A 27,561-nucleotide genomic window follows, 5' to 3' on the forward strand; every position below is an offset into this window, starting at 1 on the left:
TGGTGGCGCACGCCTTTAATCCCAGCACTTGGGAGGCAGAGGCAGGTGAATTTCTGAGTTCGAGGCCAGTCTGGTCTACAAAGTGAGTTCCAGGACAGCCAGGGCTACACAGAGAAACCCTGTCTCGAAAAACCAAAAAAAAAAAAAAAAAAAAAAAAGAGGGGGCTGGGAAAGAGGTTCATGGTTAAGAGTGGGCACTGGTCTTACAGAGTCAGGAGACTCACAACTACCTGTAACTCTAGCTCTAGGGAGATGCTATACCTCTGGCCTCTACATGCAAGCACACGTGTGTACACAGACACACACACACACACAAACACACATCCTTCACACCACACAAGAAGCCCAAACCCTGCAAATTAGATCATAGATACAACCTCTGATTGGAAGTAATTTTTGAGGTAACTGGTCAAGCTAATTCATGTCTGTTTCACCTTTTTTTGTTTTTGTTTGTTTTTTCAAGAAAGGGTTTCTCTGTGTAGCCTTGGCAGTCCTGAAACTCACTCTGTAGACCAGACGTGTCACAGATGACCACCTGCCTCTGCCTCCCAAGTGCTAGGACTAAGTGTATGCCACCACCACCCAGTTTCTATTTCACCTTTGTAAAGGTGTGAGTTGAAACACAAGACACATTTCAGAAGTTAGGGAGTAGAGGTTTCTCAGAGCCAAAGTTACCTAGTTAATATGTTACCCTGTTTGTCTCTGTAATGACGTGAATGAAAAGGCGAGGCTGCATGCGGAGGCTGTGGATACATTCAGTGTAGTCTGATGGTGGCTGGTCACACATTTGAAGGAGACAAGATCAGAGAAGCATGGGTCTGTGAAGTCGTTGCACCTTTCAGGCTAACCTCCTCCTCAAGGCAAAGCTAGTGACTTGGAATGTGCTAGCATTCTAGATGAGAGGCAACCATCACACATTCCCCAGGCTAGAGAGAAGAAGACAAGAATTAAGGATATGTTCAAAGTCTGGCTTGGCTTTGGGTGTCTTTGGCCTTGGATGACGATCCATGCCATACTCATATTCTCTGGCCTTTGGCTGGAGCCTGTAGCTTTCTCACTCTGTTGTACTGGGCCTTGGGGCCTTCTCCATGTTTCTGCTAAGTCCGCTCAGTGCCCACTGCAGTGCGTCCCATGGCCAGGATGGTCTTCTTGCTCTTGCCTAGTGGTGATTCTGCCTTTCCCTGTGGTTTCATAGTGTACTGCAGAGTTGGAGGTGGCTGGACTGCTCTCCTAGGCTGTCTTGTCACATTTAGACCCCAAAGCAATGCAGTGCGAGTGTTGTACTCTTCCTAAGAGGATTTTCCTTCTCAGCAGAGTGGGCTCTGCAATGTAAATCATTTTTGGAGTGAGAACAGTGAGACACAGAACTCCCAAACGCTGTAGACGTAGACTAGTATTTCATTGCCATGTTCACGCTAATTGCAGACAGACGAGGAGGAAGCCTAAGCTTTTGAATGAAGTGTGCGCCGTGAAGGAAGTGCGAAGTGTTCATTGTTCCTGTGCTTGCTCTTGGAGGAGCCCCAACCCTGCATCTCAATTACTCTGTGATGCTACGATTCCTACTGAGATGAAGGTCTGCCAACATTCAGGAATGAGGAGGGATACAGAGACCCTCTGGTTTATTTCCTGCCCCTGTTGCTGTGTCTGGTAGGATATCAGCCTTGCTGTCTGGTTAGAACAAACAAGGGCCATCCCCTGTTCCTGGAGGCCACCTGTTCTCAGTAGGACTCTGGTAAGGACCAGAAGCTCCCTCTCTGCTGTGAAGCACATCTGCTCTGTGTAGCTTTCCCCGAATTCAGCTTCTTCCCCACTCCCAACAGAAAATGACTCACTGTTCTGGTCTTTTCCTGCAGAAAGAATGTGCTTGCTCTTTCTTTCTTCCCTAAACCACGATTAAACATTCATATACTATTTTTTTTCAATAGCCCATTTAAACTTATCTATGAGTGTTTTGCCTGCATGTATGTACGTGTACCTTGTCATGCCCGGTCCCAGTATCCGAAGAAGGGTGTTGATAACCCAGAGTTGTAGATGGTTTGAACTACCGTGTGGGTACCAGGAAATGACTTTGGGTTTTTAGAGCAACAAGATGTTCTTAGCCAAAGAGCCATCTCTCTAGACCCTCTTATACCATCCTTAAAATGCCTTTTGTCATTTTGGTTATTAACTATCCTGGCTACTCAACACATGTTTTTAATTTCTTAATATAATTTGATGGTTTTAATTTCAAAGAGTCAAGGAGACCACACAGGGAGAAATCTTCTCTTTCCTACTGCCTGTGACCCCAGAATCTTCCAGGGTCATCAGGTTCTCGTGTCCTTACCGAGTTTTCAATATGAACTTGCAAGCAAATATTTGTGTTTAACTGCTTCCTCCTCTCCTTCTGATATAAATGCTGTCAGACCTCACACAATGTCCTGGCTTTTTTTTTTTTTTTTTTTTAATGTGCCAGTCTATTTTGGACTGTCAGTCACACCTGTATGTACAGAACACTGCCATCCTTTCTTAGGTTGGCTTGGTTCCGTTGTATACATTTCACCCTATTAAAAAAAAAAAAAAAAAAAAGCAAACCCACAGTATTCACAGTGTTCATCTTAAATCCTGACTCTTAGGTTTTAAGCATCATGCTGGCCAGGGCAGTTGGAATGAAAGCCCTTGGTCTGGCCTGGGAAGAGTCCAAAAGGCTACCCTGTCCTGTCACTCAGTTATGTAGACCTTGAGACCACAAAGCCCCCTAGATACTACAAGCCCCCACTTTGTTTCTTCTGTCCTGCTTTTTCCTCTGAGGTGGGCAGTCATAGCACACACCACCATAGAGCCCAGTCTGTGCTGCTTGGCCCATTACCCAGTCTGATGAGAGTCTTCTGGATTCTGATGTGGTCATCTGATATCTTAGCTAGTTTGTAGATCCACTGTGAATTGTGTTAGCCTGCTGTTTGTGTCCCCTTCTATGCTCTCCTGTCTCAGGGCATTGTGTTGGATGGATCTAATCACAGGACCCTGTGTCTCTCCCCAGGACCTTGCTAGCATTTCTAATGGGTGTAATTTGGATAGGAGCTGGCCCCTGGACACAGTGGAACTCTCATTAACTCTGCTGTGGCTATAACTTCATGTGATCGCCTGGTCCAGAGAAGGAGTGAACCGGCTGGTGAAGTCCCTTCCTGCTCTGTTGTCAGCACATCCTAAAGCTTTAATCCCATCAGGAAAGGAATTTCAGGGGTGCTTCCTCCTTCTTTTACCTCCTGGCAGCTCTTGGGGTCAAACTCGGGGTTTTATATGTGCTAGGTGGGTACTTGGGCCAGCTGAATTATATCACCAGCTTTCTGTTATCTTTTTCTGTGTATGTGTGTGTGCGCGTGCTGTCGTGCCCATCTGGAAGTCAGAGGTTAACTTGTGGTATTCAACGTTCTTCTACCATTCAGATTCTTGGGATCCAACTCAGACAGTCAGGCTTGACAGTCCCCGTGTCTGCTGTGCCAGCCCCACTGACCACTCCTCTCCTTTTTAATGTTCACTATTTGTGCTTCACTCTCTTGCTTTCCTTGTCATCAGCACCATCTACATCTTCCTTGCAATCTCAGGTGCTCCGTCCAATCTTTGCCAGAATCTGGGAGGACTGTCTTGTGCTGAGCCACGTGAGGGTCACCTTAGGGACTCTCTGGCCATGGAGGTTACATGTGACCCCTTATCCTCATGAACTGCGCTATGGCCCCTATTCCCAAGGGCTTCATCTTCAAGGGGAGAGCTCTTCGGAAAGCACTGAAAAGAAAGGAATGGAAGAGTGACGGTGTACTGTGGGGGTCATGGAAGAAGGACTTAACTGGCCTAGGGCCCCTAGAAAGGCTGTTCAGACACAGGTGTAGTCATGCTGCCCTTCACAAAGCAAGCTGACTGAGCTCTGCAGCAAACAGGCAGATCTGCAGAAGCATGGCCGTCAGCAGTTGCACCTGTAGATCATCTTCAGAACCGTAACATTTTGTCTGCAGGGTTGGGATGTGCCCTTGTCCCTGCCATCCACTAGAGAACAATGGAAGTGTCTCTCAGTGACTATGGGTATGTCTTCATAGAGCCAGTGGGAAAGCCAGGTAGCAGGTGCTGTCCCTGGGTCTCAGGTCCTGAAACTTGGTTTCGCCACTTGCCTTCCTTTTGTTCACAGTGGATCAGCACAGAATGGCTTCCAGCTGTAGCTCATATGTGGATATGTGCTCCACAAGGGAATCACACAGACCCAGGAACTAGGAATGGAATTATACTCTATATATGAACCTAGGAGCAAATGAGGCAGTAATAGGAGTAAATTCAAGGATTATCCATGTGACTAAAGGAACAGAACGTCTATAATGCCAACATAGGCCACTTGGGCACTGTCTGTAGGGTGTGTATGTATAGGGGGAGTTGTCAGTCCTGTTGTATGGTCAGAATAGGGCCTGGTCGTGGAAGCAGGCGGCTGTCTGAGGTGTAGGAAGTATATGACTACAGAGGGGCCTGTCCAGTGGGAAGTGCAGTACTTGAGAAGCAGCGGCAAGGAACGGTGTAGATGTGCCAGTCAGGAAGCTGAAGCCTTGCTCCGAACCTATGCACATCAGGCAGTGTGGGTTGAACTGCAGTTTACCCACTGTGAGGATACTCGCCATCCCCATGCCTTCCCATCTGGGCCGTTTCTTGGTGCAAGAGCCATGCCTGACACTTGGCCAAAGCTCTTGGGCAGTCCCTACATGTGTGCCACTCTAACCAGAGTCATACTTCTTGTTGAGTTTTATCTCTGAGGCCTGGGGTGGGGGCATCTTCTTGAGGGCCCTTGGGACCCTGGCCCCTTTCCGTTCCTTTTTATTTAGAGTATACATTCCAACCAGAACTCCAGACCTCAACTTTTATGAGAGGTCACTCACATCTGCCATGAAAAAATGCAGAATTTTAGCTCCTGAGCTAATGGCTTTGGACTGTAAAACAGTTCTATTGTTTATTACGGTCATTTTTAGAACTGTAAACACAAGATGATTCTCAGTGATCTCAGAGGAACTCAAAATGTTTCCTGTCTTCTGATTAGAGGGACGGAACAAAAGAACCATTGACAAGCAGATCCTCTGAAAACCTTTTACAGGGATTTGGACCAACGATCCGGTAAAAAAGAATTTTTAATTAACCGACGAAAGCAGCCATCTGGGTTGGCATGTTCGTGGGTCCTTCGTTTCATGCCCTTGGTTCGGTGACTGCCTCCTCTACTCTTCCATAATTTCAGATTCACTGTGGATTTCTGACATGTGATCATCTGGTGTTGCTAGCTGGGGTCACTGCCAAACTCCACGTCCACTGGGAAGAACTTGCTTGTTCTCTGTTTGGGGTGTATTCTGACCACGTACCATGTATTCTGACCAGACTGTACTTCTGTATTCCAACCAAGTACCATGATTGACAGCCCCCGTAGCACTGAGCTGTGTCTGCCAACCTCTCTTAACTTTCTAGTTTTAAAGCAAGGTCTCACTAAGGGGCCCAGGGTGGCCTTTCATTTGTAATCCCTCTTCCCCAGCTTTCTAGATTGTCGGAAATATACGTCTTTTTGACTGGGGTTAGCTAGAGCTATATAGCTAGCTGTCTGTCTGTCTGTCTGTCTGTCTGTCTATTCACCTAGCCACCAATCCATCCATCCATGTATATCGTTGTGTGTGTGAGTTCAGGCACACCTGTGCTGTGGTACCATATGTGATCATAGGAAAATTTCCCTTGAGGACTGTTTTTTTTGCCTTCTACCTTGATTGAGGTAGCGTCTCCTGCTGTGTACTGCTATGAACATAGGCAAGCATCTAAGGATTGTCTTCTCTCTGCCTCACATCTCATGATAGCAGCACCAGGACTGGAGACATTCGCTGCTACCCCTGGTTTTTGCTTGAGTTCTTCTTAGAGATTCGAACTCAGGTCTTCTTACCTGCATGGCAAGTTTTTGTTTGTTTGTTTTGGTTTTGGTTTTTTTTTGTTTTGTTTTTGTTTTTGTTTTTTCCCCCTCTAAGTAATCTGCCTGGCCACAGACCTTTCATTTTTTGCTAGGACACAGTGGGGGGATATCTCTTGTCATAGTGCTGAGCCTGGCCCCCACTCCGCTTGCTTTCACCTCACCAGCTAAGCTCCCTTTTCCCAAGGGATGGAGCTTATGGGTGGAATGATGTAGAACAGGGAAGCGGGCCAGGAACTCAGGTTAACCACTTTGAATGCCAGGCTCCGCTTTCCTTGGAGCCAGACACAAAGGCATCTAGTGTTGTCTCTGCGGGAAGAAATATCACGTGAGCACTTTGAAGTCATGGGTCAAAGAGTATTGAGTTCTTCGTGCGATTCACTGTGGGCCCAGTGATTCTAGCACTGGATGATCAGGAAGATTACTCATAGTGGAGAGCCGTTGGGGGAATTTGTCGGTCACCACCACAGAGCTTTTCTGATGCAGGTGGCTGTGGCTGTGGCCTCAGCAGACCCTCCCTGGACACAGTCAGTTCCTAGAAGACCACCTTGTCTTGTATTTGGTTTCTCTCGGAGCGTGGCTTCTCCTTTCTTGCCAGGGTCCCCCGAGGTTGCTTGGAAGCAGTCTCACTCTTCCCTCAACAGTTTTTAGTCAACTTGAGTTTCAGTTCTAGCTTCCTGCCAGCCTGCTTCCTCTGAGAATTTTCCAGAACGTTGACAGTTCTCATAAAAGGGCCAGTGGCCCCAGTTGGGATTTTTACCTGGTTTTGTTCTTCTTTCTTGGTGACTTGGTTGGGTATTGTGCTGGACTCACAAGCAGCTTTCCAGTCTCCTCCTTCTTTTTTTAAAATTATATTTATTGTGTGTGCCTTCATGCGCCATGGTGCATATGTGCAGGTCAGAGGGTAAATGAATGGATAAATTGGTTCTCTCTGTCTACCATGCAGGCCCCAGGAACTGAACTCAGGTTGTCAGGCTTGGCAGCATGCCCACGGAGCTGGCTTGCGTTTTCACCCTTGTTAACTTTACATGTGTACAGTGATTTTTTTGACGTGTATACGTGCAGCAAGATGTCACTGTTACTGGGCTTTAGAGCCATTGGCTTGCAAGCATGCAGCTCTGTCTGAAAAATTTTAGAAGAAACACTGGCCCTTGATCATGCAGTTGAACGGGTCTGGTGTCATTCCCAGGTTACTGAATCCCACAGGAAGCAGTGCTTCTGACGAGTTCTGAGTTCTCATTCTCTCTGCCCTATCTCCTCCTTACCTTCCTCCCTCCCACAAGAGCCTGTTCAAACTCCTGCAGCAATTCTCACATTGAAGACATGACTGAAATTGAGAATTCAGTATGTTAGCTCCCTGTGGCTGTGACCAAACACTTGAGACAATCAGCCTGAAAAGGAAATATATGCATATGATTTAGATATGCAAATATATATGTATGTATATGTATATGTACATGTACATAGGTAGTCCTCAGTTAGGGAGGTTTCAGTCTCATTGCTTTGGGCATGTGGTGACACAGTGCATTATGGGGGAATATATAATGAACAAAGATGACTGGCTCCACCTGACAGCACTGCCATTGACTGACAAGCCCTTGCATTTACACATTGACCTTTGAGGAACATTCCATATTCAAAATATAGCACTGGCTCAATCTCATGGCTGTAGAGAGGAGGCCTCAGTTTCTCTCCATACAAACTTATAACACCGTGGCTGCTTCTGTCCCCTTGTGAGGTGGCAGGGTCAGATTGGGTGTCCCATGGCCTATTCTTCAAAGTCACATTCTGTTAGGTCCTATATATTCTACTGGAAACAAGTTATTACAATTCAGGTCCTCTACTGTCAGGGAGAAGGAAGAAAAGAACGCCAAGGAACCTCGGGCATATTTTAAATATTCCCTACAGTGTGTGAAGGCAGAGTGCTCTTGGGCAGTTCCATTAGAGGCCAGCCTTGCTCTGAAAGACATTCCCTTCCTTTCTCCTACTTGTTAGCTGAACCTACTTGGTGTGAGAATGGCTGTTTTCTGGTCAAGGTCAAAGTATATGGAGCCCCTCGGTCCCTGCAGTTTTAAGATACCATGTTCTTTAGTTGTCAGTGTGCAGTGTTATAGGGTTGAACTTGACTATGTGTCCTATGTTGGGCTAATCATGGACAGACAGCCATAGACAGACAGCCATAGGAGCTAGTCCTGTGAGTTGGGACTTGGTGTCGTCACTCTAGGAGCTGGAGCTGGACCTGTCGCCCAGGCTTTGGGCCACTCCCATTCTCTACTCTATCTTTGTTCTTACCGAGCCTTTCTACCTCTCGCCACTCCCAAGGAAAAGATAACTGTGTCCATATTTTAACTCCACAGTTGAAGGAGGACAGAGCTTTTTCATCAGTGTGTAGCCTCGTCAGTGCTCAACGTGCCTTCAATAATGTCATCATCAAATGTGACTTTAGACAGGCCTAGTGCAGAACCCAGGGGGAGAGTTGCAGAGATGTTCCTGAAACCTACCATGGAAATGAAGAGCAGGAAAGGCTTAGAGGGCAGGAATTAGGGTGGAGAGACCAAAAAGGGAAGGATCCAGATGATGGGGATGTGTGTGATGTGGGGAGGGGGTATTTGGGTTCTATTTCAAATATAGATAAGGAAAAACTGTACTTATTTGTGCACACACACTGACGACACATTGTTCAGTGAACACTGATAGAAGTTGCAGATTCTGCACGACCCTGCGTATTTTTACAATTGGATCGCAGGTAACAAGTGTCAAAGATGCAGGGAGCTGGTAGCAGGGAAGACTATTCAAGAGCATCCTAGGGTAGTACGGTAGCCTGGAGGAGACCACTGTACCTTTTATTCTCTTTTGCTGTGAACCTGGAACTGTTCTTTAAAAAAAAAGTCTTCTAGAAATATATAGCACATGATTTTGTCTGAGGTTTGAGGCAGGGATAGAAAGACAGTGATAAGCATTGGTTACCAAGAGGGCAGCTTCCACTTTCTAAAAGGTTACTAAAATTGCATGATGTGTGTGTGTGTGTGTGTGTGTGTGTGTGCAGTCTGTGGTGGAGATTGATGGTGGTATCTCTTAGTCCACAGGTGGCTCTACAGTGTCGCAAGTACTGACTGGATTTATGAGTATGCCATTGGGTAGGGAAGACAAATACATAAATAATAAAGAGGATAATGGGCAAGATAGTGAAATCCCTGACTTAGGACTTCCTTATCCATGTGGACAGCTGGTGTACGTGAAACCATGGGTCACTGCTAGTTCCCCACGCAAGAAAAAGGTGATTTCCCAGGTCAGCTATCACATTCTTTCAGAGACAGCAGCTGCAGTGACAGAGAGCACTAGTAGATAAGCAGTCGCTATCTCAGGGAAAGGACACAGGGGAAAGGCAGATCCCATCACTGGGAATTTTGGGTAGATTTGAGATACCTCTTTTGTTTCGTTTGCCAGGAGGAGGATTTTGATAGATGGGGTATTTCAGAGACAGATATTTCGGTGGACATCACCCGGTGCCACTTCCACGTGGTCTAAGACCATTTAAAATGCTTGCCACCAATGCTCAGGAAAGTCACACATGCAGAGTATCTGGGGTCACCCCTGTTATATGACGGCCATGTACAACAGGAGATGAGTAACAGGAAGAGACATGGGAACTTAGGTCTGGTCTGGCCTCTTCTGTGCCTGCCTCTTTCTGGATTGTGCAGTCCCTCTCTGAATAATATTTTTATTGTGGATGCTGTGTCACCTTCGTTAAATATTTGACTCTACTAAAGTCATAACTAAGGACCAAAATACCATGCATAGATTTTTATGAAAGTAATGGCATGCTTCAGAAAGTACAGTCATTCAGCCCGAGGCCCGCTGCATGTGGTAAATTAGTCACATACCTTTTACCTGCTCCCGTGCTCCCTGATGGCAGCTGCTTATCTGTATTTAGGTTTGTCATTTTGAGGAAACAAAGATAAGGAATCTTTACTGTTTAAAAATGGATTTTATAGTGTAACACTCTGCTTGAACTTCAGAGAGCGAGCAAGCTTTCTTTTTTTTTTTTTTTTTTTGGTTTTTCGAGACAGGGTTTCTCTGTATAGCCCTGGCTGTCCTGGAACTCACTCTGTAGACCAGGCTGGCCTCGAACTCAGAAATCCACCTGCCTCTGCCTCCCGAGTGCTGGGATTAAAGGCGTGCACCACCACGCCCGGCTGCAAGCTTTCTTACAACATCTGCTTGTAAACAGTTAGTGCTCAGTAAAAGGCCCTCCCCTCTCCGTCTCCCAGCTGCTGGCTGCATATTACATAAGATTTCATGGGTTGGAGAGATGGCTCAGTGGTTAAGAGCACTGACTGCTCTTCTGGAGGTCCCAAGTTCAAATCCCAGCAACCACATGGTGGCTCACAACCATCTGTAATGGGATCTGATGCCCTTTCTGGTGTGTCTGAAGACAGCTACAGCGTACTTATGTATAAATAAATAAATCTTTAAAAAAAATTCAAGGCTACCCTCAGCTACGTAGTGAATTCCAGTTTAGCCTGGGTATTCGACATGGCAGTAAAGGCACTTGGAAAAGAAAAAGATTTAATATCATCCCAAGATGCAGTGCTATATCTTTGCGACTTGGGAACACGGGTCAAAAGCTCATGGGTTTGTTTTCATTTGACAGTGTGGGCTGAGTCACTTTAGAAATGACGGGACCTTCACCCGTGACTTACGGTTTTTAACTTTCCTCTATCATTTGTTTGTGTTGAGACTTGTGTAAAAGTCGGGATCTCCCCCCATTTCGTTCCTTGTGGTGCTGGCTATGCAAGTGCCAGATGGAGCTACAAACTCAGGCAAGTGCTTATTTAAAAGAAAGAAAGAAAGAAAGAAAGAAAGAAAGAAAGAAAGAAAGAAAGAAAGAAAGGAAGGAAGGGAGAGATAGTTTATGTTTCAAAGGAAAAACTACAAGTAAAGAAGGCATTGCCCACTAGCCAGAGGTAATCAGTATATGGCATATTTCCTAGATACTTTGCTGCATAGATATATCATTGCCTTTTTTTTTTTTTTAATTAGTTATTGTGTGTGCATGAGCATGTTGTGCAGTTGTGTGCCTGTTGAGGCTGGTGTGCCGAGGTCAGAGGACAGCTCAGGTTTCGGCTCTCTACTGCCATCTTGTGGGATTAGGGATCGGACTCAGCTCTGAACCTCCTCTTCCTGCTGAGCCATCTCTTTAGCCCTGTCATTGCCTCAAAACAAAACAGAGCAAAGCAGTAAGATGCTGAATAGGAAGGCAGGCTCACAGCTGCCTCAGTTTTTGGTTTTCAGAGGGCCGCTGATCTTCTGATCTGGGAGGGGGCAGCAGGTCATGGGGTGGGCGTGCGAGGTTTCTTTTTACTCTCAGTGAAGTTTCCCTCTCCAGAGCATCATGCGTGCTTCTTTCCATTTAGCAGAGAGATGGAGATGCAAACAGAGTGTGTCCAGTAGGGATGGCTTATGAGTCATTGGCAGAAGCCCTCATCATTTCTTCCAACAATCCATTGGCCAGAACTTAATCATATGATGTCTCCCTAACCACAAGGGAGTCTGGGAAATGTAGTCTGGTTATGTGTCCAGGTAGAAAAAGGAAACAGCATATTAACGATTTGCTTGGCTATCGACTCATTTTTTATTTTGTTTGCTTGATTCTTTTTTGTTCTTGTTGGGTCTGTATGACTGTCCTGGAACTCACTATGTAGAGCGGTCTGGCCTTAAACTCACAGAGATTCACATTCCACTGCCTCTTGAATGATTGGATTAAGGTGTGTGCCACCATGCCAGGCTGGAATCAGATATTTCATTTTGAACTTAGGTTTTATGACTTTGTTTGGTTTAGACAGTGTTAACTGTGCTGTCTCCATTTCCCTGGAGCCCTTGACTTATATCCCTTAGCCTGTGAGTACTGGAATTACACGGACACACCACCATGCCCGACTGAATGTACTCTTGCTTGCTCGGTCTCAGTTACTTCCGGTATTCACCCTGCTGGAAGCCCCAACAGGTTCTCTACCTCCATTCTGTGTAAGCCATGATTGTCACCCAAGGTTTAGCGCTTCCATCAAAATGATTGGTGTAATGTCTTACCCTCTTCTAAAGATTCCTGTCTGGTCTCTGACCTCCTCACACCATACCACAGTGCCCTTCTGGGCATGTTCTTCACTGGTCTGTCCATGTGTCCTCAGATTTGCTGTCAGCCCCAGCCTGAAGCTTCCTGCTCACCCTCAACACTGCTTCACAGGCCTTCACTCAAGTGTCTTCCCCTCAGGGTGGTCTTCCGTTATCACTCAGCATGTACCGCCCGCCATGATTAGCTACTTCTCTGACTCTCATGATGTCTCTAAGGCACTTACTGCCATCAGAAGCCTGAGTGTTTCCAGTCTGTCCTTCTGCCTCTTCTGGATTCTTGAGTTCTCTGAGAACTCTGTCTTGTTTACATTTCTGTCCTCAGATAATAATCTGGCACATGATGGGTATTCAGTAGGTTCGCATTAGATGGAGGAACAGCACAATGTAGTGTGTGTGTGTGTATAATGCATATTTTAAAAATACTTTATTTTTTGAGAATTACATACACTATAGTTTGATCATATTCTTTCCTTTTCCTAACTCCTCCCAAATCCTCCACCACCTCCCCACCCACCCAACTTAAGAGAAACAACCACACCGGGGGTGGTGGCGCACACCTTTAGTCCCAGCACTTGGGAGGCAGAGGCAGGTGGATTTTTGAGTTCAAGGCCAGCCTGGTCTACACCATGAGTGCCAGGACAGTCAGGGTTACACAGAGAAACCCTGTCTCAAAAACAAAAACAAAAACAAAAACAAGAGAAACAACCACACACACACACGCACACACTCACACACTGTTGTTGTATCTGGAAGATGCTGTTTCCTTGGAGTCACCCATCACCTTTGGCATTTTCAGTCACTCCACCTCCTCTTTCACATAGATCCCAGAGTCTTGGGGGGAGGATGTCTAATAAAGACATCTTGTTTAGGACTGAGTGAGCAAAGTCTCTCACTCTCTGCACAGTATCTATCTGTGAGACTCTGTGTTAAGCCCCATATGTTGCAAGAAAGGTCTCTGATAAAGGTTGGGCAACCTGTTGATCCAAGTTCTGGTTGGAATTCTGGGTTCAGACTCCAGGCAATCCCACATCAGAGGGGCAGTGGTAGGGGTGGGTGATAGTGATAGGTGAGAAGGCAGGGGAAGGCCACTGGTTCCATATGGTCCTTGTCTCAGGGCCCAGTAGTTAGTGAGCCAACTCCAGGAATCCTTATTTCAAGGTCTGGTTGTAAGTCAAAGTACAAGCAGCCATTATTTCATGTTTATATGTAAGTACATGCTCGTGTGTGTGTGTGTGTGTGTGTGTGTGTGTGTGTGTGCGCGCGCACATGTGTAGAGGGCTGCGGTCCATGCAGGGTCTCTTCTTTGATAATGTTGTATCTTATCTTTGAGACTAGGTCTCTCACTGAATGGGTTTGGCTAGGAATCCCCGGGATCCATCTCATCTCCACTTCAACATCACTGAGACTGTAGGCACTTGTTGTACCCAGAGTGTTTTGTTGTTTTGTTTTGTTTTGTTTTGTCGCATATGTGTTGGGTGGTAAGGATCCTAACCCAGGTTGTCCTGCTTGCCTGAGCCACCTCTCCAGCCCTTTTATACCTATTATTAATATTATACCATTATATAATAATGATATCATATTAGTATGATATAGCCTATTATACCATTATAATAATATTATAGTTTATTGTTGTAGAGGCTTTTAGATTTTTCTCAGTCTTAACCTCCAACCCTCAGGATACTTTTTGTACTTATGTGTGACTTAAAAGATCTTTCAGTGTGCATGTATATATGTGTACTGTGCATGTGTGTGTGTGTGTGTGTATGCAGAGAAGGCAAGGTGGTGTATGTGAATTTGTGTGGAGGCAGTGTTATGTCAGGGAGGGAGGAAGGCAGGGTGGGATAGGAGATGGATGAAGACTCCTGGGGTACAAGTCCTCTCAAGCACGTGTTCTAATTGTCCAAGCATACAGCAGATCTGTGGTTAGTTAGCAGATTTGATCCACCTTGGGTTTTGCCCTGGTTTCTCCTTTATCATCACATGATCACACAGGGATGTATGTGTTTGAGCGCGTGTGTGTGTGTGTGTGTGTGTGTGTGTATGTATGTAGAGAAGGCAAGGTGGTGTATGTGCATTTGTGTATGAGGATACATGCATATGTGTGTCAAGGTACACATGTGGAGATGAGAGAATAGCCTTTGAAAGTGGCTTTGAAAGTGCTAGGTCTTCGGAGAGCTCCTGGGTTCTGTCTCCACTTTCCATTCTGCTAGGAGCACTACGGATCCAGACTCTCTGCCTGGGCTGCGAGGGTGTGCACTCACTCAGGTCCTCGAATTTTGCTGGGGTGCATTCTTCTGCTCTGCTGTGCTCCCCCCCCCCTAAGATCGGCTTTTTAAAGATTGATTCACAAGTGAGATTCTGTCGAGCAGAGCACATGAATGAAGTTTTAGAGGATTTAGAGATACTAATCCTTTTAGCAAGCTTCTGCTGGGCTGCGTGCGACTTCCTGTATTACGAGGGCTTATGGGAGGTGCTTTCAGAAGCAGGGGAAGGCTGGCTGCAGGGCAGGTTGACCTCAGAATCTTCCTTGCAACGTGAGATTTCAGAGCAGGTGCTCACATTTACTAAGTGAAAGACCTGATTTCTTTAGCAAAGTCTGGCTTTCTCTTTATTTGAGTTTATCTTTCAGCATTCACTCATGTCAATGTTGCCTGGGTTTTTTTGTTTTTTTTCCTTAATTTAGAAAGTAGGCCACCCAGGTGAGACCATTCACTCAATGGGAACCCAGATGTGAACTAGCCTTATCCCTCCTCTTCAGACCTGGTAACAGTTTGGTTGAGGTCCCTATCACATAATCTTTGCTGGGCAGGACTCAGGATGTCTGAGACTTCCCAGAGGACGGTGAGTAGTTTCTCACCAGCATGATGACCTTCTTCCCTGTGGTGTGTAACCATTGGTGCCTTGCGCTCCATCATAAACAGTATCCCTTCATTTCCTCCACATCCACCATCACCAGTGCAGGCAGCCACAGCTGGGTCTGAGTTGAGCGTAAGTAAGCAACACTCCAGGTTTAACAGGTACTCACTTCTTTACTTCAGGGTCATTCCACACGTCTCCTCTTGCTGCCTGGTGTGTCCCTTCAGTTGCAACTGACACTAGCCTGTCACCCCTTTAGACAATGCCCAGCCATTGTGGTGTCCTCAGATTCCACCCCTCCCACCTTCCCCACCACACACACTCTTCTTGCATGTGTGAGCACGAGTGTTCGAGCGTGACGTGCGCGCGTGCGCACACACACACATATACACACACATTCACCCACAGTATGGCTACATTTAGGAGCGTGCTTGGCTCTAGTATTTATATTAAGGCTCCTTGTTCCCCCTATGATCTGGCATGAACTCATAGGTATTTGGTAGGTTAGTGCTCAGGTTTTTTTTTGTTTTGTTTTGTTTTGTTTTGCTTTGTTTTGCACTGGGCACTAGCAGGCCATACACACTTCTTAGGCATACAATGAATTCTGCAGAGGCATGCTACCAGATTCTGATCCATATGTAAAAAACTAGTTTCACTGTGCCATCTCTTGATATGAGCAGGTTCTGGGAGGCACCACATGACCAAGAGCAAAGAACAGCTTGGGGAGAAATAGAAAAGAGCCTCTCTCTGTAGAATACCTTGTGCCCCAGAAAGAATTCTTGACCCCTGATCTGTAAGCATATAGATGATAGGTCAGGACGATCCCAGCAGACTCAGAGGTGCTTTGGTAACTGCAAGGGAGGCTGGCTCACTAAGGTGGCATGGTGTCTTTGTTATCCCCGATGACTCTGCCCTTACTTTCCCTTTCCTGATCAGTCCTTCGGGGTTGCCAAACACTGCTGTTGTTTTAGATGCTGGAGAATGAACACAATTCCCGCAGAGTGCCACCGACCTGATCCCCCCGGCACAGATATGAAGAGAACATCTTCTTTATATTCTTGTGTTTTCCTCTGTATTTGTGTGGAGGCAGTGCTATGTCAGGGAGGGAGAAAGGCAGAGTGGGATAGGAGATGGATGCATGGGTGGATGGAAGGCTCCTGGGGTGCAAGTCATCTCAAACACGTGTCCTAGCTGTCCAAACGTACGGCAGATCTGTGTTTAGTTAGCAGATTTGATCCACCTTTGGCTTTGCCCTGGCTTTCTCCATTATCATCATACGATCGCACAGGTTTTCTTCCTCGGCAGATGAGTTCTTGGTTGTGTCTCTCTCATTGCTCACCACTGTGTCCCAAGGGCTCCATTCCTAGTCATTGCTTCTATTTTATTCTTGGATAACTTTCTGGAGACCGCTGTCAATCACTACCAGCCTCCCAGTCTAGGCTGATCAGCTCCGACATCTCTAACTCAGACCCTGTGTTTCTCCCATTGGCCATCTGATTTGTAGCCTAGGTGTGTTGAACACGATCCTCTATTTCAGCTTATGTTATTAGTGAGCCAAACTCAGACTTCTGTGACCTTGGTTCAGCCCTCCTCCTACACCACCTCATCCATTCTCAGGTGATTCTCAACCTTTGGTCCTTCACCTGCTACCGATGTGCTGGTGTCTGTAACTTCCAGTAGACTTTGGTTTTTATCTGAAGGCCAAGTTCAGTGCCAGTGCCTAGGAGAGACTTCAACACTAGAAGGATAGAGGAGGCGGATGACTGGGTGGGTGGATGGAGAGCTGACCAACCAGTCTGAGAAGGGTTACCTTTCAGAAAGAGGCTTTGGATTTCTCTTTATCGGAACCAGGGAATTATTGTCGCTTGCTAATGCTGCATTTTTGAGAAACACGTTGTTTTCTTAGCTATTTCACTACATAAAACGTCTTTCTATTCTACTGCTGGCCACATCTATAAATATACGCACTTGAATCACTTGATGCACTTGGAAAAGGAATTATTTATAGTGGTTTTGGTACTTGATCGTTGGCAGATACTATCTCAGTCTCCCCTGTGATTATTTGTGATCTTGGTACACCTGGGCAGCATTTCCTCAAATATCAGAAGTAATTGATGTTAATGACCTGGCTGCTGAGAATTAAATCTCGGTTTGATTAATCAGGATGTTTCTGTTTCTAGAGTCTTTTCCCATTGTGTTGTGTATTAAATCTTGTTCCTCAAGGTGCCATCTACCTTGTTTGGTTGGCTTGCCTGCCTACCTGCCTTCCTCCCTGCCTTCCTTCCTTTCCTTTCCTTTCTTTCTAGACCTAGTTTTCCACTGGGCTGTAATTCAGCAAATCACTTCAGTAGCCCCAGGGATACACCCTATCTCTGCCTTCCCAGCATCGGGATTGCAAACTCATACCATGCCCAGTTTTTTTATGTGGGACTTGGGAATTGAACTCAGATTCTCCTGCTTGCAGGGTAAACGCTTTACTGAGTGAGCTATCCTCCCAGCTGCCCATTTGGACTTTTGTTTTTATACGGAATCTCATTATATATCCCTAACTAGCCTGGAGTTCACTGTGTAGCCAAAGGTGGCCTCGTGAACTTCCTACCTCTGCCTCCTGAGCACTAGGATTCTATGCATGTCCCCATTCCTGGCTTGAGCCTTAGCATTGTATAGCTGCCGTGTTGCCCTCTGAACACAGCTGTGAGCAGGAGTTCCTAATCATATATCAGTACTGACTTGAAGCATCAGGTGGAGAGAGCCATCTTCGTACAGATCAGCTTTAACCTTGTCATTTTTCCTCCCCTTTTCTAACAGGGAGAATCTCGTATCCTCAGAGTAAAAGTTGTTTCTGGAATTGACCTCGCCAAGAAGGACATATTTGGAGCCAGGTATGTTTGCTTTTTTGTGTGTATGGGGGCTTCTGGGAAACCTGGTAAACTTTGGTGGTAGTGGGGGATATTGGGGACTGACCCTAAGGCCTTGTGCATGTTAAGCAAGTGTTCAACAACTGAACACACACACCCTTATATTTTCTTTTGAGACAGGGGCTCACTAAGTTTCCCTTGACCAGATTTGAACTTGTGGTCCTGATGTCTCTGCCCCTTGAATGCTGGAATTGTCGGCCTGAGCCAGAAGACCTGGCTGGTAAATCCTTTTCAAACTTAGGGGTGCCCCTGGACCACCCACAGGCAGAGCCACCTGGGAGGTTGGTTTCGTGCCTGATGGTGCTGCAGCTGGCCAAGGGTGGCACTTGCATGGGTATCTAATCACGATGACTAAGTGTGTCACCAGGGTACTCAGCTGGGTCCCTCATTAGGGCTGGCTGCTTGAGGAAAGTGGATTCAGGCGAGGGTTCTTCCTCCCCTCTGTTTGGGAATATGGCCGTGCTTATTTTTATCACTTCTACTGCCTCTGGATCCGTGGAGTCTCCCAATCCCCATTCAGAAATATTTGGGGGGGGGGCGAAATGATCTTGGTATTGAACATGTACAGTGGCTCCCCATGCGCACCCAGCCGTTGTTTCTTAACAATACAGTACAACAGTGACTTACACAGTGTTGTGTTAGGGTAGGGTAGGTACTGTGAGAGATGTAGAAGTGATTCAAGGTATATGGGAGATATGCACTGGTTATTTACAAAAACCACAGCATAGCATTTTATGTAAGTGACACAGACATCTGACCTCCGGGAGCCATGGGAGGAAGTGGAGGCAGTTCTCCAGACATGCTGAGGGATGGCCTCTCTGGGGCTTGCTTTGTGCTTTCAATTCCTCACTAGGGGGAAATAAAAGCACGAACTGTTTCTTGAACTTGGTGTGGTTGACGTGTATAATCTTCGTCTGGGGATGGGGTGGCTGGGTGTTGTTGGTGGTGTTCGTTGTCTCACCGATGCCTTGGTTTGGGGGCCGTCTGAGCTTCTGGGTGCTTTAGCACTCATTTCAGTGCTGCTTGTGATATTCCAAGGCCTTTTTGGCCATGTAGGCTCTCCGTAGGGCGTGGCAGTGTGTTATGGGAAGGAGGCAGGATGATGATAAAACAGTGTGAAAGGATTTGAGCCAGATTTTGGAGCACACAGAGCTCTTGAGCTTTGACCCAGCTGAGACCTAGAAGTGTTTGAGCCCAGCTTGCTCGATTATTCTTGAGATAGTTCAGCGGTGTGTGCTAAGGCCAACTAGTCCCTATGTCACAGAGGTCAGCAGTTCAATGACTAGACAGCCTACTGTCCCCTGTCCAAGGCCCTTTTCTATTTTGTGGTGGAATGGTCTCAAAAGAGGGCTGGTGCCTGCTGAAGATTCATGTCATCATGTTCTTGTTGGCCCCCATGCTTTGCCCTATGGTCCTCTTATGACAGCTTCTCTGCCAGATGCAGGAGACCATGCATAACAGGACCCCTTAACATGTCACACCCTGCCTCCCTCCCCAAACCCTAGAGAAACCCTCTACTGCCAGTGCATGTAACACCCCTGTTGTCTGACTGCCCACACCGCACACATCACTGAATTCTGCCTGTTAATGATAGTATGTGAGTTTATAGAATGAGAAATTATAAAAAAAAAAAAGCGAATATTGGCATATTGTTTAAAGAGCTTTCTTCTGTGTGCTTCAAACAGCTAATGAAAGACAAGCTCTTAGGGTGGATGGGTCCCTGGGAATGGGAGTGTCTGAAAGCCCAGCATTTTCCCTGTGCTGTGGGAATGTGGGCGAGACACACATCCCATGCAAATGGTATCTCTCCATTGACTGTGAACACACACTATGGTGTTGACCACCTTCCTATGCTCAGGCAAAGGGAGGCCTACCCTGGAGGTGGGGACAGGAAAGCCCTGTGCTTCCCTCTCTTCCCTTCCAGGGCAACCCTGTCACTGTTTCCAGGAATTCTCCTCCTACCAACCTAAAATGACCCCAATTCCTGGAATTCTCAAATTCCATCCCTATCAAAGCTTCAACTCATATCCTGCCACTATCGCCCAACTCAGCTCAGATGACCTTTGAAATAATTAAAATTAAAAAAAAAAAAATCACGTGTCTAGGTATCCACATGCTACGCCGTGCATGTGGAAGTCAGCCAACGGCTCTGTGGAGTTGCTTTTCTCCTTGTACCTTTATGTGGGTTTGGGGCATCACTCTCAGGCTGCCAGACTTGCACACAGGTGCAAGTATGACTTGGGACTGGGACAGTCTACCGACTGACCTTTCCTTTCTTAACCCCTTAGCTTCCAGCGACAACACAGTGTCTGTCCTTTCAGTGTCTGTCCACGGGTTATCTGGAGATTCTCTAATACAGCTTTTGCTTGCCTCTGTCACTGAGTTAAATAAATAAATAAATAAAATCTTAAAAGACATTTTTTAAAAGATGAAATATCTTATGATCCCATTTCTCAGTTTGTTATTAATGTAATGGAACTAGGCTCAGAATCTTATAAGAACACCTATACATTTCAGCTCTCAAGTTTTCCTATTTGTATGAAAATAAGGACTCTCCTTAGGGACCGGGTGCAAATTAGATGCAAATTAGAAAGACAAACTGTGTAGCCTGAGAGATCAGTGCCAGAGAAGGACCTCTAGGTACCTCATTAACATGGAGAACTCTGTCTTGAGCCTACTTGACCGTAAGACACGTTTCTTCTGTGTGAGCATAGCGCTTGTTCTGTCAGGAGTCTGGCTGGGAGCTGGGAGTCGCCTAAGCCTCAGGTGTGTGTCCACCAAGTCTCCAGGCCTTGACCTGCCTTACCGTACCAAACTTCCTGGCATGGGTTTATGTCCCACTGAAGACATTTGAACAAAGATGTAAACATGAAAATTGACAGAAAGATGGGTGCTGCCCAAAAGGTTTCCAATGACTCTGCCCCACTTCTGTATTTTGGATGGGATCATAGGGTGGCTCCTGGGTGCCTTGGATAGGATTACAGTCTGATAAGGAAAACTGTGAGTCACAGGATTGTACAGCAGGGTGAAGATATGCCTTTGTGAGGTTTCCATGAGAGTCTCAGGCATGGTCAGGTTGTTAGTTCAATAAACTGTCCTTGGTCACATGTGCTAAGGCCTTAGGCACTGCTGTCCTGGCATTCTTCTCTGAAGTATCTCTCTATACAAGGAGTGTTGTTATACAGATGGCCTTGGCAGCCCGTGTTGTTGCTAATGTACTGACATTCTTGATTCACCTGATTCTGGGGTGAAGAGCTCTATTCTAGGGTCCCCTCATTTCCTCCCTCTTTTTATGGACTTGCTCTCGTTGGTTTGCTTGGTTGATGATGTTGTCCTTCTAAACCTTGTCTTATTACTTGATATTTTTCTGGTGACCCTCATTCACTTTCCGCCTGACATCTTTCAAAACCCTCTGTGTCACCAGCAGGTCTGTGAAACAGATAACACCACCCTGCAGCCAAAGGCTGGAGTCCAGGGAGAGCCCACAGTGGTCAGTCAGCAGAAGCTCTGAGGTAGCATTAGGCCGTGGTCACGAGTACAAGAGCAGTCTTTTGCAGTGTGTTTCCTGCCATCCACTGTGTGCTTCAGAACCCTGGGCCAGCAAACAATTTCCCTTCACCCCCAGCCTCAGTATTCCCTAGCCCATGCCTCACTGGAACTCCATCTCCCTGGCAACAGTCAGGGTAGGAGCTTGGAACTCTCACTATGGAAGTTCCTTGGCCTGAGGCATGACAGGGGATACTGGTGTGGGAGGCCAGGGAGACAGAATGTGAGACTTGGCCTGCATGGTAATTTGGGGGTACTTGTGGAGAAGAAGAGTACTTCCTCTTTGTTCAAGGCGTTGGGAGAGCTACACCCTGGTGGCCTGTGTCCCCACAGCGGGAACTCACCAGTCCTCTCTTGAGAGACCTATGCCGAGACGCTCTTCTCCTTTTTTGGTTCCCTGGGCCACAGTCCAGGACTTAGGAGGCAAAGATTGTTTTTCGTTTCTACTGTTGCCAAGTCTACGTTCTATTCAGAAAGACCCTTTGTTCAGAGCAGATCAGTTATCTGAGCCTTGGTGCAGACTACTTACTCATGTGAAGAGTGGCAGAGGGGACTTCCCTACCAGCTTCCACCTGGAGGTCAGGAAAGGACAGTCACACAGTTCTTCCTCTAAGATTCGGACACTTCTGCCTGAAGTCAACACTGTGCAAAATGGGATGCCAAGGTGTAAGATGCAGATTGAGTCTCTTGTCACCCTAGGTGGCAGACATCCAGTCTTTATTCCCTCTACAATGACAAAGAAAGGCAGTGATTTTCCCCCCTCCCTCCAAATGTGTTGTTTGTTTGAGACGGTCTTGCCATATCCAGTTAAACCTGAAGCTCTCAATTGTCCTGCCTCTGCCTCCCATATGCTGTGCTTACAAGCACGCACCTCCATGCCCGGCTCCAGAAGAGTGCCAGGCAAAAGATAATTGAATCCTTTAGAGAGTGGGATGCCAGTGAGACACTGAAGCACTGTTCTGCCATCTGCAGGGGCCGGGTGAAGCCTGGCTGCTTCTGAGTCTTTTTGTTCCGGCTTGCTGCCTGCCCCGGGGTTGCAACTCTATCTTGGCCTCAATCAGCTTTGGCTTGTACCTTTTTCTCTTTCAGAGTGTGTGTGTGTGTGTCTGTGTGTGTATGCACTTATGTGTGTGTACTATGTGTGCAAGTATATATGTATGCACATGTATGTGTGTGTGCACTTGTGTGTGTTCATACACCTGTGTAATGTCTACCTTGATTATATGTGTGTGTACAAGTGTGTGTGCGCACTTGTGTGTGTGCACATCTGTGTATACGCATGTATGTATGTGTGCACTTGTGTAATATCCACTTTGGTTTTTAGATTATTTGGATTTTTTTTTAGTTTGTTTGTTTTTTAAAGACAAGGCGTTCCATTGGCCCGGACTTCACTCATTAGGGTATTCTATATTTGGCCAGCAGACCCCAGGGATCTAACTGTGTCTGCTTCCCCAAGCATTCCATCACACTTGCTTTTTAAACATGACTTCTGGGACTTGAACTCAAACCCTCGTGCTTGAATGGCAAGCCCTTTACTGACTGAGCTTTCTCCACAGCCCCTTGGCTGGCAGCTCTGCTAGTTTGGCTTCTGATGGCTAGGATTGTATTCTGGTTTTCACCTTCTAGAGTCTCCTATAGCCCCCACTGTCCCTAAGAAACAACCTAGAGTCTGCATGAATGGGGCCTACTTCACCTCTTCCTTCTCTTCATCATTGCTGCTTCTACTCTGTCATTGAGAACTCACCACACTCTAAGCAAGTTGCTGCTGCTTGTTGTGGCTGCTGATTTTAGTTGTGCTGGGAGTCTGTTTGCATTCTTTGTGGTAGCTTCTCACTTGACTGCCCCCTCCCCCATTGGTCTGTTTCAGTGGCAGAATACACGTACAGGTCCCTTCCCTGTGATGTCCCTGGTCTACAGTGAGTCGCTGAGACTCTGTCTTCCTCCAGCTCTTACCTTACAAAGCTGGTATGTTTAGAGGCCAGTCTTGCTTCTTCATCACTGTGGTAGGCCCAGGAATCCTGTGTGTGATTGGGGTCAGTACACTGACTTGAACTCCTTAAGTGCAGTGGGATTGGTGTGTTCCAATAGGACTGCCAGCCTAGAGAGTGGATTTTTTCTTCTTCCTGCGGATGTGGTGGACTCCTTACCCTCGCTCCTCTCTTGGGCATCCAGGGGAAGTCCTTGTTCTGATTCTCTCAGGAGCTCTGGAGACACAGCAGAGGGAGCTCACCAGAAGCCTCGTGCCTGATGAGTATGTAGATAGGTAGCCAGGCACAGGATGGCAGATAAAGGAATGTTGGGCAAAGGGGATTTGGTGCTGACATCTGTTAAAAGGTACAGTTTTATATCTTGCAGAGGGATAAAATCACCCATACCATAGTAGATCCCAGAAGTTTCTCTGTGGATAAATAAGGCCAAGCCAGGATTGGGAATGGAGGGTCAGGGCCTTTGTACCAACTCCTTAGCATTAGGAGTCAGGAAAGACCCAAGGACGTGGGAGATGGATGGAGGAACACACAGGTGCTGTGGGTCACCTTGGCTGCCATCCCACTGAAATGCAGGTAGTGGGTCAGGCATCATTTGAGAGCCAAGGCAGAAACTGAAGCTGCATCCTTGTGGATACTTTCTGATGGGACAGGCACAGGTCCTGCTTTTTGAACTCAGTGACGTGCACAGTCAGGATAGTATGAGGCATGAAGCAGGAGGGCAGTGAGTCACGGTATCTCATGCTTATTGGACAAACAGCACCTGAGGACCAACCCCATACAGATGACACACCAGCATGATGGTGTCCTTGTGCTATTAGAGGCCTTTACTGTGGTACCTTCCTGGGTTGGCGGAGGGGTCCTGTGTATCTTTGGGACTCTGAGGTGAAATTGAAGCTCCAGCTTATAGCTGAGCTCAGTACCTAGGCCTCAGTTTAAGTCTTGGTGTACAGCCAGCACAGTACAGGCCAAAGACCTGTGGATATGGATACCTACCTGTGCAAGGCCAAAGTACATAGGTACCTGTTTAAGGTATTCATATCCTGTGTTCTTTCTGGCAACCCAGCTTTCAGCTGACACCATTGGGACGCTTAGACTTACAAAAGTCCTGGTTAGGTGTTAGGATTTGTGACCTGAGTCACCTTGGCCTCATGTTCTTTGGATCCTCATTGGGCTGCTTGACAGAGGGTGCAGGCTGTAGAACCGGGAGTCTCTCCTGTTAGAGATTTGTATCTGCGGTAGAGGTTTACCTATGTGTGATGGGGTGCTATACACTTCGCCATGCACACACTAGCCAGTGCTGCTTATGTGACTGGGACTGAAGGTTGGAACTGTCTACACACAGTAGGTATCTTTGTTTTTCTGCTTTGCAGATAAGAAATGGAGGCAAGCAAGAGTCAGCAAATCATGATGTGTGCAATGCTGCTCTTGAGGGCTGAGAGTTCAGGTGCTACCTGGGTTGTCAGAGCAGGTGGCCAGCAGAGATCTTCCACATTTTCATTCCATACCTTGTTAGCAGATTCAACCTACTGCCCGTTGTAACCCATGGTAGCTTACAGTTGCTTTTTGAGTTGGGACTGTTAGGTTTAGAATAGATGTGCTTTGCTGGTATGATCTGGAAGTTTTCCCTTTAAACTTTGAACACCTGCTCTTCTTCAGCTACACTTGAGTGTCCAGACTTTTGGCCTTTTGTCTTAGATGTAAACAACCAAGTAAGACTACATTTTAATAGCTGCCAACTTTTCCTCCTTGAGGTCTTCTCGGTGTGAAGTTTCAGAAGAGGAAACAGGGCCACTCTTTAAAATAGAAACTTGCTCTGGGATTTCATGTTTCCTTACTGAACGTGATGTTTCACAGTTTCACAGAGTGTGTGGTGAGCTCTACTATGCCCTTCCAAGACTGGGTCACTGTCATGTGTGCGGTGAGCCCTTAGTACTGACCTGTACACAATTGGGCCACTGTCATGTGTGGTGAGTCCTTAGTATTGACCTGTACATGATTGGGTCACTGTCATTCGTGGGGTGAGCCCTTAGTACCGACTTGAATGTGATTGTTCTTCTGGCAGCTTCTAGTTTGAATTTTGAAACAAATGGGCTGAAGGGCTCTGGAGGTATAATATGTAGAGAAAGCCCTCTGTCCTCTGGCTAAGAATCCTAAGATTGTAATGCTATGTAATAAGGGCTCACATCCCTATGGCACTAGCTCATTTTGGTCTCTTTTATCTAGATCTAAGTTAATACTTTCCTGTGTTTGTTTCATCAGTTTTCCCCCAAGAGTATTCAAAATCAAATTACAGATAACATGGTTTTAGTCCCTAAGTACTGCAGCCCACATCTCCAAAAATCAACAAATAATGCCTGTGTATAGCCACAGAACTGTCTTCACAGAATTAAAAGTAATTGCTTAATGGGCACTGTTACCTTGTCCATGAAGTGAACTCCCCTAAGTGTCTCTAAAATACCTTTTCCAGCTAGGCTGTTAAGAGTGGACTGAGATGCTCATGTTGCATCTAATCGGTCAGGTCTGTTGGACTCTGGTCTAGACTAGTTCCTCTCCTCTTAGCTTTGAGTGACTGGTAGGTATCCTGTCTCATTGAGCATATTACACTGTTTCCTGGCGATGTCATCAATTAATGAATTAATGTGTTCCCATCATGGAGGGAAGCTATGGCTAGAACTCAAGGCAAGAGCTTGGGGCAGAAGCCTTATACGAACACTGCTATGGCTTGCTTGCTCTGGCTTGTTCAGCTATCTTTTTTTTTTTTTTTAAGATTTATTTATTCATTTAATGTATATGAGTACACTGTAGTTGTCCTCAGATGCACCAGAAGAGGGCATCGGATCCCATTACAGATGATTGTGAGCTACCATGTGGTTGCTGGGAATTGAACTCAGGACCTTTGGAAGAGCAGTCAGTGCTCTTAACCACTGAGCCATCTCTCCAGCCCTCAGCTATCTTTCTTAAACAGTCTAGGCCCACTTATCTAGGGATGGCACTGTCCACAGGGAGCTAGGCTCTTGTCCATCAATTAGTAATTAAGAAATTACCTTACTGATAAAGCTACAGGCCAGTATGTTATCTAGGAAATTCCTCAGTTGTGGTATCTTCTTCCTGACTGGTTGTGGGAAGTTGACAGCTGAAGCTGACCATGGCAGGGTCCTTATTCTCATGTGTTTCCTGTACATTAGGTGTGACATTTAAACACCGGAACGGAGACACATCACAGCATCTTGTCATGCCGTTGTCAGTGGCACTGAGGTAGTTCTTGGGTTTTTGTGGGGACGGTTTGCTCCCAATAACATCAAATATTTTCCCTCTAAAATGGCAAAAAGTAAATAACCAGTAAGTTGATGTATTGGCTACATCTTAAAATATTAATATAGACTCAAAATATGAATTTGCTTTTACATATTATTATTTAAACGAGCACACTGTCTTCATTGGTGGTTTCTTTTTTTACCCCTTTGAAAATATCACATAAAACAACCCCCCTCCTTTGATTTCTGCTGTGAGTACCTTGAAGTCCCCCTTGATCAATAGAATAGTATTTCAGGCTACAGTGTGGGGACTGTTGATCCCCATGGACTAGAAGAAATCCACAGTGTGTCGATTTTGCTTGTGGTGTACTGAGAAGATTCTAAGCTAACGTTTGGAAGATTCTGTATTAGAAACCCAGACTCCTAAGAGATCTTGGTGATCTAGAAATGCCAGGCTGTCATCCATGTAAGGATCCATGACTGGAGATCAATGGTGGGTTTCTCTTCCAGGTAGAACTGAGGCCCTTGGGTCCCAGGGAACTCAGAAGCGTGTATTACACGCACCTGGCTTTCCTCAGTGGACGAGCTGGGCCTGCTTTTGGTGTTTCTCCTGGATATTGTTTCTTGAATAGCGGGAGCTGGATTGTCTTACTGTCTTGTCACAGAGCACTGACACTCTCCAGAGCCTAGGTTTAGGGCCTGTAGACTCTTTGCCAGCCTCCGTTTCCCTCTGAGGGCCCATTGGAGCAGCTTTGCTGTCCAGGGCGTTGCTGAGACCCACAACATCTGCAAAGGTCATAATAGCCTTTGAACCAAGATGTGTTTGTCTTAAAACCTCCGCACCAAGTAGCCCGTTGCTGCTGTGATTCATATGGAACCCCAAAGAACCTGTTTTTGTTCCCCACCCCATCCCAGAAAAA

General features: G+C 46.3%; 1 protein-coding gene across 3 annotated transcripts in view; it reads left to right on the forward strand.

The window, feature by feature from the left end:
• Nedd4l (NEDD4 like E3 ubiquitin protein ligase) overlaps positions 1 to 27,561 on the forward strand; it is a 324,332-nt gene that overhangs the window by 90,640 nt on the left and 206,131 nt on the right. For all 3 annotated transcript variants that reach the window (XM_029471742.2, XM_021151067.3, XM_029471743.2), the window contains exon 2: positions 17,744 to 17,817. In XM_029471742.2, the coding sequence (XP_029327602.1) occupies positions 17,744 to 17,817 (74 nt within the window). The remainder of the gene's footprint in view (positions 1 to 17,743; positions 17,818 to 27,561) is intronic.

Source organism: Mus caroli, unplaced genomic scaffold (assembly GCF_978045245.1).
Source record: "Mus caroli unplaced genomic scaffold, Mus_caroli_1 scaffold_19, whole genome shotgun sequence".
NCBI classification, from domain to species: domain Eukaryota; kingdom Metazoa; phylum Chordata; class Mammalia; order Rodentia; family Muridae; genus Mus; species Mus caroli.